At 37.8% G+C, this 12,636-nt stretch overlaps 1 protein-coding gene across 1 annotated transcript in view; it reads right to left on the bottom strand.

Moving 5' to 3' along the window:
• FAM227B (family with sequence similarity 227 member B) overlaps positions 1-12,636 on the bottom strand; it is a 335,873-nt gene that overhangs the window by 301,713 nt on the left and 21,524 nt on the right. Inside the window, exon 5 of the mRNA XM_072623913.1 lies at positions 3,097-3,164. Within this exon, the coding sequence (XP_072480014.1) occupies positions 3,097-3,164 (68 nt within the window). The remainder of the gene's footprint in view (positions 1-3,096; positions 3,165-12,636) is intronic.

Genomic DNA, 12,636 nt, shown 5'->3' with positions numbered 1-12,636 from the left:
TTTGTCATGCTATTAATTCTCTTTTCATACTTTTCTTACATCACTTTCATTTCTTTTCCCAAATTTTCCTTTCAGGTTTTATTGGTATCTGTTTCACATTGTTGTCTCCTGAGTTTGTTTCTTGGTCTTCCCTGCCACTGTAATAACTTTTTATGGTCACCTTCTTTTTTTGTTTGATCATTCTGTTTCTTGACTTTAAACTCTATATTAATTAGTATGACTGCTCACCCAGAGATGGGGATACATTGTCTCAAGTTTTAGGCATTTTTTGTGCTGCTGTTTTCAGAGCTGGTTCTGGGGGGCTGCATGGTTTTGGTGCTTCTAACATGGTGTGATCCTAGGAGAGGGAAGGCTGATGCTTTCCTAGTCTCCACTCTGGTCGTTACCCAGGAAGGGCCCTTGATCTCTTGTAGTTACAAGTGTTAGTACTCCTCTTTGCTTTGAAACTATGACCAGGACTCTTGCTTCCTTTGGACCAACCGCCAGTGTTCCTTTCTGCCCTGCAACTGTGACCTAGAATTCTCTATGGACAGCAGAGTTGTCAATCAGTACCAGCTATACCCAGTGCCAACACAGAGTCCCTTGCAATCTGTTTCTGACCGATTGTCTAATGCCCTTAACACTTCTGAGTTTAGAACTCCTAAAGCTGTTGCTGTTGTGGCTGCTGTTACCACCAAGGTATAGGTGGGTTCCAGATGACACGCCTGTATCATAGATTCTTCCTGCCAACCTCTTAAGTTTTCTTAGGCTAGAAAAACAACTCACCTCAGCTTCTTATTTTTTTTTTTGCTTTGCTGATCCAAAATTTGATTTGAGGTGTTATTTTAAAGTTGTTTAGAGGGGAATATTGGAAGAGTTCATCTGGGTGGCCGCCCTTGATTCATCATCTTGGCTCCATTCAGACTCACATTTTAAGTGGCCTACTGGGCTTCTCCACTACAACATACCACTAGCACTCTAAGTTCAATGTAAGAGTTAATAATCAAAAAACATTTTTAAGGTCCTTCTGTGTTCTAGGTACTGTGCTAATTGCTGAAGATACAAATACAAAAGAAAGAAAGAAAGAAAGAAAGGAAGAAAGAAAGAAAGAAAGAAAGAAAGAAAGAAAGAAAGAAAGAAAGAAAGAAAGAAAGAAAGAAAGAAAGACATTTCCTGACCTCATATCTTAAAGGGGGAAGACAATGCACAAAAGGAAAGTCAAAAGGGCAGGGAAGAAGGGGAAGTATTCAATGCTGGAACATGGAGAAGTCAGAGAAATCCCCCAATAGTGTAGCTGGATGGGAAATGGGATAGATGTCTGCATTGAGCCCTCTCCTTTAATGGAGGCTTTGGAGTTTATGGTTTTGCCCTCCAATCAGAGGGGCAGAAGGTAGTAACAAGGTGTGACTGAATCTTTAAGATGATGAGGTTTTCCCAACAATGAGCTTCCCATGGCATGGTAGAGAATTCCCAAAGCATTGTAGTCAAGGGAGATGAAGATGTAACAAATTGAACTTATTTTTATCTACAAATATGATTTTCATCCTTACTTGTCTCAGTGGTATCCTAAAGTCTCATCTAGATATCAGATCTTTATTTGAAAATTTTTCTGAAAATATTTCTGCCAATCAAACTGTTTCCCTTCTCATTGTATTAGTTTCATCCATGCAGAAACTTTTGAATTTTGAATTTTTTAAATTTTATTTAATCAAAATTGTCCATTTTTCTACCTGTGATCTTTTTGATGCTTCATTGTGTTAATAACTCTTCTCCTATCCACAGCAGACATATTCACATTTTTCTGTAGCTACACTTGTATATGGATGTATGTCACTTTGTACAATAGATATATTTCTAAAACTTTGCATTCATTTTGGGGGTGATAAAATCATGCTATATGAAAGAATGACAATAGATATGGCTATTCAAAAATAGGATGCTTTGGAGTTAGTGGGTTCACCCCTACATCCTTCTAGAGAATTTCAAAATCTGGATTCTAACCCTCTCATTTTCACAAATGAAGAAATTTAAACTCAACTTAAGCTCAGAAAGTTAAACTTAATCCTAAAAGACTTGCCTATAGTCTCATAGCTAGTGTCAAAATCAAGATTTTGATCTAGATCTCTCTGGCTCCCAGTCCAGCACTCTTTCCATTACATGACACTATCTCTTACAAAGACAATTAATTAGACTATAAAATTAAATTAAATTAAACCAGTTTGAGTAGAGACAGTATCCTGTAAGAGGTTTTCAAAACTCGAAGATATTGTTTGGACTCTTAGACTTTAAAAAATCTCTCTCACTCTCTTTTTTCCTTCCTTCCTTCCTTCCTTCCTTCCTTCCTTCCTTCCTTCCTTCCTTCCTTCCTTCCTTCCTTCCTTCCTTTCTTTCTTTTTCTTTCTTTCTTTCTTTCTTTCTCTCTCTCACACACACATCTTTTTTCTAATTTATTTTTTCTGTGTGTTGTCTTTATGCAAATGTTCTCTTAATATTTTTTGTTAGGCTTAATCCTCCATGCAAAAAAAAGCATATTTCTTCTGAGTTAGAAGATCTTTCAAATAATCAAGGTATATTTTAATCCTATGTATTGTATAACTATTCATATCTATCTTAAAAGAGAACTTTGTCTGAGTGGGATTGACTAGGTAAAAAATGCCAAGATACACTATGGCTAGTGTCAAGAGATTCAGTTCATAAGACTAGTATAATGAGCATGTTTAAGACAGAGAAAAATTCATGGAAAAACCTTCTTGCTAATGGTTCTGATGAATGAACATGAAAATTCTCATTAATGTTATTAGTATGAGTATGTGTGTAGGATGGAGTATATCCTGTAATTTGGTTTACAATGAACATTAAACAATCCCTTGGGTTAATGTTGGATATTAACACAGCAACTGAAACAGTATACACTGAAAAGACCACATACATGTTACTGGTATAGATTTCAAGGAAAAGTCCATCAAATAACTTGCAAATAATGCTTGTATCTTATACATCTAAAAATTTATATACTCTATCTACTGTAGAAAGGTTATAAACAATTTAGCTAAAACATTAAATTATGAACATACAAATGTCAAGGAAATGTTAAAATTATATATTTAAAATACATACCATAAATATTGTTTTCTTCCTTTTTTGATTTATCATTTTCCTTAATTTCTCCAACTTTCTATAATGATCTTAAAAACAATGAAATATGATTTAGAAATGAGTATCAGCCTTTTTCATGTTTCATAAATATGAGAGCTCTTAGGATAATAAGAATTTTAGAGTTAGAGAAGACCATAGATGCTATCTAGTCCAACCACCTTATTTTACAGATCAGGAAATTAAAGACAAGAGTGATTTCCTGAAGTCATACCTCACAGCTGAGATCTGACCTAGGTTGTGCAACTCCTGATCTAAAGATTTTTCAAAATATCATATTACTATCACCTTACTTTGATACTTTTGTGAATCTGGGATGTCATTGACATAGTTATTTCCTCCATCAGTGCAGTTCACAATCCATTCATACCCTTCTAACCCACTGAATTCTTATCCATGCTGTCCTGTGCATCCTTCAGAGGACGTTCACTCAATGCATTGGGGGCTCTCCTCCACTTTCTTGACACCATATGCATAGTAATAGAGAATACAAGTTGTTCACCAGTCACCTTGTCCCATTTATAGCAAGAATGTCAAGATTGACATAATTCAGTTCCTTAACTTATTGATCACTAGAGCAATACATTTAGAGTAAAGGCTGTTAATATTTATAGGCAGCCTAAAAGTTGTTTGATTTTTTTGCACCCTCTGCCCCATTTCCTATCACTCTGCCACCATTGCTGAACAAGCAGGAGTGAGCTATACAGGGCTGAGGGCCATTTTGTTTTTTCCTTTGCTTCATGGCTTTTGAGGCCAAAGAATTCATTACCAATTGGCCAGGTACCTGGTGATTAGCCTCCCCATTATCAACTACATTGACCCTCAGAAAGCAGACACAAGTATAGGTTCTTGCTAAGACTATAGTGGAAACCTTTCCACTGTGGTAGAAATTTCCAGAGCTTGTACAACACTATCATAGCCTTTAAGAACCCAGGATCACTTCCCATCAAAGTAGGACTTTATAGAGGTTGAGAAACTAAACACTGGAAATTGTCTTTGCAAAATGCAAATGAATCTTAGACTAGATGGGGGCTCTTAACTTCGTGTGTGTCATGTGTGTGTGTGTGTGTGTGTGTGTGTGTGTGTGTGTGTGTGTGTGTGTGTGTGTGTGGTGGCCCCTCTGGCCATCTTTTGAGATATAAAATAAAAAAGTTCATAGACTTAGACTAAGAAACCTGGGCCTAAATTGTTAATGAACATCAACCTATTATCTTGATGAGCACATGGAAAGTACTCAATAAACTCTTCTTGAATAACTAATTAAAACTAATAAAACATTCACAATTTTTGCTAATGTTTTTTCTAGATATTTACTTTCTAAAATGCCATCATGTCCCAATATGATCACATTTATGAGTAAAAAATACAATTTTTTCTATGTCAACTTCTTTTCCCACTGTTCAATACTATATTTCCCCTAATTTTCAATTATACCTATGTTTTCTATTCAGTTTTGGCCTCAGAATAGTGTTGTGCCAAACTACATTGATGGAACACTTTAAAATGCGATTCTGAAGGGGAGGTCTGGGTAAGGGAGAGATATTTTTGTTGTTTGGTGTTTTCAAAAAACATTTTTTTCCTGGTACACTTTTTAAAGCACTAGTTTTTCTCCCTCCTCCAAGAGAAGTATCTAAAGAGAATTTTTTCTTTCCAGATCAGGCCTTACATGTAACTTGGGTTTATGGAGAAATCAGAGATGTTTCAGGCAAAATAATATGAAGGGTGGAATATCCCTAACAGCTTACTTTAGGTCTGTATTTGGGGTGGGGGGTGTTGGGGAGGGAGGAAACAGCTCCTTATTAATAAGTCTATGAGTACTCATCAAAATCATGACTAGGAAGTCAGAGACTCACATCCTATTAAAAACTGAGAAAGCATAAAGCCTTGTATGCACTGAGGCTAACAACTGATTTTTAAAGGAAGCAAAAACAGTTTTTAAAAAAGATACAGTGAAGTCAAGAAGACTGAAGGAAGAGTAGGAGTCTTTGGGGGGCAGAAGGGAGATAAGAGTAGACAACAAAGAGAAGACGAAATGATTCCATTTCCATTTTACTTATTTGTCCACACCAAAGGGACTGACTCCAGGCAAGGAAATGACAGGCTAAAAATAGCTGGTAGGGAATGGAAATTCAGTGTAAATGAGGAAATGGAATCAGAGTTCTCAAGTTCCCTCAGTAGTAGCTCACAAGTATACAGTAGGTTAAGGTTTACCATACATACATTATCTCACTCCTCACAGCCATTCTGTAAGGTGGGTATTTAGAGGGAAATCAAATCAAGTCAAGTTAACATTCATTAAGAGATGAGAGGCAGAAGTTAAGAGGTGTGTCCACATTCAAACAGCAAGTTCAGACTCAGGTCTCAGACTACTCCAGGTCCTTCATCTCTTTCGCCATCACTTTACTACCTTTCAGTGAGTTCCGTTGCCACCTCCCAGGCACAGAAATAAACTGTCATTGTGATTGTTTAATCATGGTGGGAGATCTCTGGGAAAACGGGGCAAACTGCAGACGCCCCATGAGAAATGAGGATCCCACCTCCTACTTTATTAAGAAAATGAGAAGCCCTGCTTTGTGAACTTTCTTCTCTCCCTTTCTTCATTTCCAAACCTTATTCACATTGTCCTCCATTCTCTCCTCCTTATTCCTATCTCTAATGAAGAAATGACCCTTCTTGTCATGTACCCTCTATCCAGTCCCTTCACATTTCCCACAAATTAGCCTCCTCTCTTATTTTCAATCCCTCCCCATTTATTGATTCTTTCCCTGCTGTTTTCAAAGATTCGCATCTTTTAAAAATTTTAACTACATTCGACCACCCCCTCAAGCAATTATCTTAATCTTTCCTCTCTGCTATAGCCAATCTACTAGAAAAAAGTTATCCACACTTGTCTCCCCTTTCTCCTTTTTCACTCTTTTTACAATCTAATTCCAGCTTCAACACTGAATTGAAACTGTTTGCTTTAAAGTTACCCATTAACTGCTAGGCAGGATTGGCACCTTGAGGAATGTCATCTTAAGTTCAAATCTGGCCTCAAACACTTCTCAGCTGTGTGACCCTGGGCAAGTCACTTCACCCTGTTTGCTGCAGTTTCCTCATCTGTAAAATGAGTTGTAGAAGGAAATGGCAAACCACTCTAGTATATTCGCCAAGAAAGCCCCAAATGGGGTCACAAAGAGTCAGACACGATTGAACAATAAAGATGACCTGGTTGAGGGGCATGCTTTGAATCTGCTTAGTCACGTGGTTGAATTACTCCCTAGAAGCTGTGTTCTTGCAACTCTGCAACAGGAATTATCAGAGCTATGAGCTCAGAACGCCTTTCTTCAGCAACAGCTGCCCCAAAGTCCAGCCAGGAACCCCATACTCCAGGGAAAGGTGAACTGGCAAGGAAACTGACTGCCTTTGGGAACAGGTGGAAGCTACAAATTTGCCTTTGGTAAATGCGGAGCAATCCCTCATTCCTATTCCCTGAGATTTTAGGTTTGTTTTTGTCCCAAACAAAAATGTCCATGTACCTGTGCCCTAGGAAGTGCAGCTCCATCTAGGTGCAGAGGTCAAGGTAAGCTTGATGATGTAGAGACTGTCAGGACTCATGGGGTCAAGTCCTACCTCATTAAGAAGAGTCCTCTTGTGAAACCCTTTGAAACAGCTACTTAGTAGCTCCAATATCCCTCTGATGACTCCCTGCTGTGGGCTTCAACTGTCAAATCTGAGTTTGGCCCAACTGCAGCAGGGGTCAGTCATGGAATATACCAGCACCTGTTGACATCCATTGCCAGGAACCATCTTGAAATGGATTGGTTCCTGGAAATCCTGGCAGATCATTTCAGGGATGAATTAAGCTGTGAGAAATGGCTGACATTTTAAGCATAGTCACTTGGCAGGGCATGTGGATTGAGACCTAGCTCAACTCTGCTACCTTGGACCCTGAATAGCCCATGAGACTTGGATGAGTGGGTGGGACAGGGAAAGCAACAGGGGATGGGTCAGCCCTGAGTAAAAACAGCTACAGTCTGGCAGGCAGGCTACTGTCCAGCCTGTTACCCTTCTAGGCAAATACAGAAGCCCTTAGGAGCTGCCTTCAAAGTAGTTTCCACATAACTGGGATCTCCAATGGAACCTTCTTTTCCCCCATCTCCCAACACAGATGTCAATCCATCGCTTTCTGCTCCAGGTGTATGAGTTTTCTGCATATTGCAACTGGAGGTTCAGGCCCTCAAGGCCTCAACAGGAACCAGTCATCCTGGAACTCTGTGTAGCACTGGTGGTTGTCAAAATTAGTCACCTGTCCACACTGGACTCCGTGGACTCATGTGGAAGGGCATGCTGAACTCCTGTGTTGTTTGTTTCTACTTAGTTTAAGGGTGAAGTGGTTGACTTAGAGCAATTCAGAAATGGGTTGTCAGGTGTCACTTCCCAGAGCTGCATTCAGTCACCAGCTCCCACAACGTAGGCTCGACGGTAGCATTCCTAAGGCAGTAGTACTTTGGGGATAGTTTTCCTGCAGTGGAGGCAGATGTATGCGTACTGTGCCACTGGCCTGGTCCCTCGGTGTCTCCTCTTCAGGCAGCCTGTATCTATTCTCTGAGGATATCACTGAATCAGCCTTTCATAGAGTTCGTAAAGAAAAAAACTTGTGTGGAAGGGATTTCCCTACCACAAGCGCCACAGTTAGACACCTTGTTTTCAAAAGAAAAATACTGGAAGACTACGCCTCTGATGGAAGGGTGTAGGCACACTTTAAAATTTAATCTACCCCACTGAAAGTTTTTCCATCACTTTCTTAAGTCTAGACAATGAACAGAACAATAAACCAAGCCCTGATTTGTAAATCCTTATGCTGAAAATTGAACCATCACTTCTTTTGGTTCCAGTACACTCTTGCTCTGACATGACTATTGTATTCTGGGACAGGTCCAACAATTCAGACTAAGGAGTTAAAAGGCAATGAGGCTATTTTATGCCACAAAATTCAGTAAAATCAATTTTAGTAAGCAGAGATCAAAAGATATAAAAGACTATTTCCTTTTGATATGAAAGCACACAGTTAACACAGCATCCAGCCAGTTAGATCAGGAAGGTATTTCTGGAGGGCAGCAGATGCTCAGGTCAAACTTCTGACACCAACACCCACTTGTATTCACAACAGCCTTCATACACCCTTAAAGGACTAGGCCAGAATAAGCTGGAGAACTGCAATCAAACCTGAAAGATAGTAGGGCCTCGGTGGAGGCAGGAGCCAACAGAATGAAGGAATAGAGAAGAAAGGGAAAGGGCAGATGGGATGAGGAAGCCCAGAGAGCTGCTGAAGCTAGAGATCCTCAGGTGTGACTGGCTAACCCTCTGTTCCCTTGCAAGAATCCCAGTTCCCCCACCTGCCATCCCACATGTGGCATAGTCACTGAAAGAAGCAACAGCAAAGCACGTGTAACAACAGTGGTATGAACAGCGCTCCTGCCAGGGTTGAGGATTGAAGGTGACCACAACATGAGCCTGATATGTCCTGTTCCTGAGATCTCTTTGAAGAGGCAGCTCAGGCTGCCCTGTTTATCAAACTATATTTATACAAGGCATAGATCTTCAACTGGATCTGAATGGGACAAATGGAAGAGGCCATTCCAGGTCTCCTATGGCCTGTACTAATTCACCGTTACTTATTTGTGTTTTTGGTGCCTTCAGATTACCTATGCATTCAATCAGCAGATCTAGTGAGCATTATTATTTTTAAAAATTATTTTATTTGTTTTCAGTTTTCTACAATCACTTCCATATATCTTAGATTTTTTCCCTCCCTCCCCGTCCTTCTCCTCTTCTCTCCTCACTCATTCCCCAAGATATCATGCAATGTTATATGGGTTCTACATATACATTCTCATTAAACACATTTTCACCTTACTCATGTGGCATAAAAAAAATAAATTGAATGGGAGAAACCATAACATAACATAACAAAACATAACACAAGAGAAAATGGTCTGCTTCATTCTGCAATCCAATTCCATAGTTCTTTCTCTGGATATGGAAGGCATTTTGCCATTTTGGGAACTATTTAAGTCTTTGCATTGCAATGAAGGACTAAGTCTACCAGAAAAATTCCTCACACACTGTGGCTGATGCTGTGCACAAAGTTCTCCTGGTTCTGCTCCTTTCACTCAGCATCAGTTCATATAAGTTTTTCCAGGCCTCTCTGAAGTCTTCCTGTTCATCATTTCTTATGCCGCAATACTATTCCATTACATTCATATAACACAATTCATTCAGCCATTCCCCAATTGATGGGCATCCCCTTGATTTCCAGTTTATGGCCACCAAAAAAAGAGCTGCTATATATATGGGACCCTTTCCCATTTTTATGATCTCTTAGGGATACAGTTCTAGAAGCGATAATGCTGAGTCAAAGGGTATGCACATTTTTGTAGCCCTTTGGGCATAGTTCCAAACTGCTCTCCAGAACGGTTGGATCAGCTCAGTGAGCATTATTTTTAAATTGTTTCAACTTTTATTTTTATCATGCATATCCTAAGCCATGGCAACCAACTTGTCAATATTTTGGTAGGTTAAGTAGGTTAAGTTCTACTGGCCATAGAGCCTGACAAATTCATGTCAGCACAATCTGAAAGGGGAAACCTGAACCAGGTGGGAAGACAACCCAAGGCAAACAAATACCAGGGTAACCCAAAAGCAAAGTTCCATGAATCCGATGATCAGGGGGCTTAAGAGGGAAACACCAAGTCAAATTTCTGTCTAGGCAGAAGGCTTGGTTCTAACAGCAGCATTATTGGATGATCGACTTTAAAGGACTTAACTCTTCTTAGCAGTATGATGATCTAAGACAATTCCAAAAGACTCATGATGGAAAATACTATCCACATCCAGAGACAGAACTATGGAGTCTGAATGCAGATTGAAACATACCATTTTCTCTTTTCTGTTTTTTCTTTATAGCAGTTTTCCCCTTCTGTTCTGATTCTTCTTTCACAACAGGACTAATATGGAAATATGTTAAGTATGATTTTACGTGTATAGCCTATATCAGATTGCTTACCATCATGGAGAGGGGGAAGGAAAGAAGGGAGGGAGAAAAAAAAATGTGGAACTCAAAATCTTATAAAAGTGAATGGTGAAAATCATCTACATATAGTAGGAAAAAAAATACTGCTAAGTAGGAAAAAGAAGTCTTGGTTCTGAGATAGATAAATTATATGGAAGCAATAAAAATTCCTTTTTCTTCCCTAATTCTGTTAAGGGTACCATAATTCTTTTAGTTACCTGGTTCACCACCCCTTACTCTCCTTTTCATCCTGTATGCAATCAGTTATCAAGTTCTGTTGATTTTACAACACGTCTCCTTCATTTCATTCACACAGTCTCTGCTTTGGTAGTTCAGGCCCTCAAAACCTCTCTTCTCGATTATTACAGTTGCTATTGGCATACTTTCCCATGCATATTCCACACATATGCAAAATAATATTCACATTCCTTTTATAACACAGGTTTTTCTTAAGACTCCTCCCTTCATTTTCTTTTTTTTTTAAATTTGTATTGATTTCTTTTTATCACATTACCCTTATTTCTAATATATCCTTCCTCTCTTCCCTTGCAGAATCCATTCTTATGACAAATAATTTCAACCATTAGTTTCTATTTTTATAGATCTGAGGACATCTCTCTACTACTTTTCACTGCCTCCCTTTTAAAAAAGTGAATAATTTAATGAATACTGCTTTATATTTTAATAATTTTATAATATAATTTGCATTCTAGAAGTATTATCTTCCTTTCATTCCTATTAAAAATTATCCTCTAAAATTATTCCCCTTGAGAGTCTAGATCTCAAGATAAAAATCTAGATCTCAAGATAAAATCTCAAGATTCTAGATCCCTAGATAAAAAATTGTTATCCTCCTGAAGTGTATAGATTAGGGTTGGTAAACAGTGGCCCATGGACTAAGTCTGGAGCATTATCTGTGTTTTTTTTTTAATTGCCTTTGAGCTAAGAATGTTGTTCTATATTTCTAAATTAAGTTTTGATGCATTTTAAACAGTAAAAACTATTCTTAGTTCATAAGCCATGGAAAAACAGGTGACAGGCATATTTGGCCAACAGCTGTAGTTTGCCAAACTCTGTTATAGACAATTTGTTCCTTCACATGGATTTTTTATTATTTTGTCTGCTCCTACATTATATCTCCTTCATAGTCTGATCAGAATAGCACTGATTAATTTAGCAAAGATGGTCATTTTTATTATATTGTTGTGCCTTGGCCACCAGCACTGGTCGTCCCTCTAATTGAGCTATTTGTGGTTTGTGATTGTATCTCCATGAGTCTGCCACGTGCTTCGGTAGACCATTTCCTTATTTATTTTATGCATTTTGTAGCTATTTTGAGTCAAACTCATTTTTCGATTTTGTTCTTTTTGATTTTGCTGTTTTACATAAGATAATGCTATTGACGTTTGTAGGCTTCTTTTGTGTCATATTTTTCTGAAACTGTTAATTATCCTCAACTAGTTTATTTATTGATTCTTTTGGTTATTATAAAATGTCACGCTGTCAGCAATGGGGATAGTTTCATCTCTTCTTTGCCTATATTTAAGCTTTGAATTTCTTCTCTCTTCTGATTTTATTATTGGTTTATTTATTTTTCTTTTCTTTTTTATTTAGATTACCTAAAGGTTTCCCATTTTGTTAGTCTTTTAAAGAAACAGATTTTAGTTTTGTTTATTAATTCTACTGTTTTTTTGTTTTTTAAATTAATCTATTTCTCCTCTAATTTTCAAAATGTTCTTGTTTGGGCTTACTTATTTGTTGATCTCATTTTAATTATGTATTCAACTCATTCATCCTTTTTCCTTTTTGTCAATGTATGTTCTTAGGGATATAATTTCTCCTCTGAAAACTGTTTTTAGCTGCATCCAAGATATTTAGGAGGCACTGCTTCTTTTATAAATCTCTGTCACATAGTTTATTATTTGTTCTTTAACCTACTAATTGCTCAGGATGTCATCATAAAGCCTCCATTTAGGTCTATATCTTTGACTCTGCCCTGAAGACACAGAATACCACACTCTGTTCATGATAGATTCCAGATTTTGGTCTTTTCCAGTTTGTACATGATGCTAAATAAAAAAATTAATGATTTAAAAATTTAGTGATTTTTTAAAAAGCATTTATTTTTCTTCCTCCCACATCTTCAAAAAGAAAAAAAAAAGGAAACCATTGTAACAAATATGCATAGTTAGGCAAAACAAATTACCACACAAGCCATGTTCTGCCTCTTAAGTCCATCCACCCCCTGTCTCAGGATGTCTAATTTCTCTTGTCAGTCAAGATAGGGTGATAAAAGAGTCAAATGAGATGGAAGAATATGCAGCAAGTTCTTCTGTTATGACTTTACTTTTAAAATATTCAAGCCAATTTATTTAGAAAACTAAACATAAATATTAATAATATTGTTTTGTCCAGACTTCAGATTTCCTTGATGTAGGGCACTATTCCTA

The sequence above is a fragment of the Notamacropus eugenii genome, chromosome 7 (genome assembly GCF_028372415.1).
Source record: "Notamacropus eugenii isolate mMacEug1 chromosome 7, mMacEug1.pri_v2, whole genome shotgun sequence".
In the NCBI taxonomy this organism is placed as follows: Eukaryota; Metazoa; Chordata; class Mammalia; order Diprotodontia; family Macropodidae; genus Notamacropus; species Notamacropus eugenii.
The sequence above is the reverse complement of the archived record's forward strand: the minus strand, read 5'-3'. Positions and strand labels throughout refer to the sequence as shown.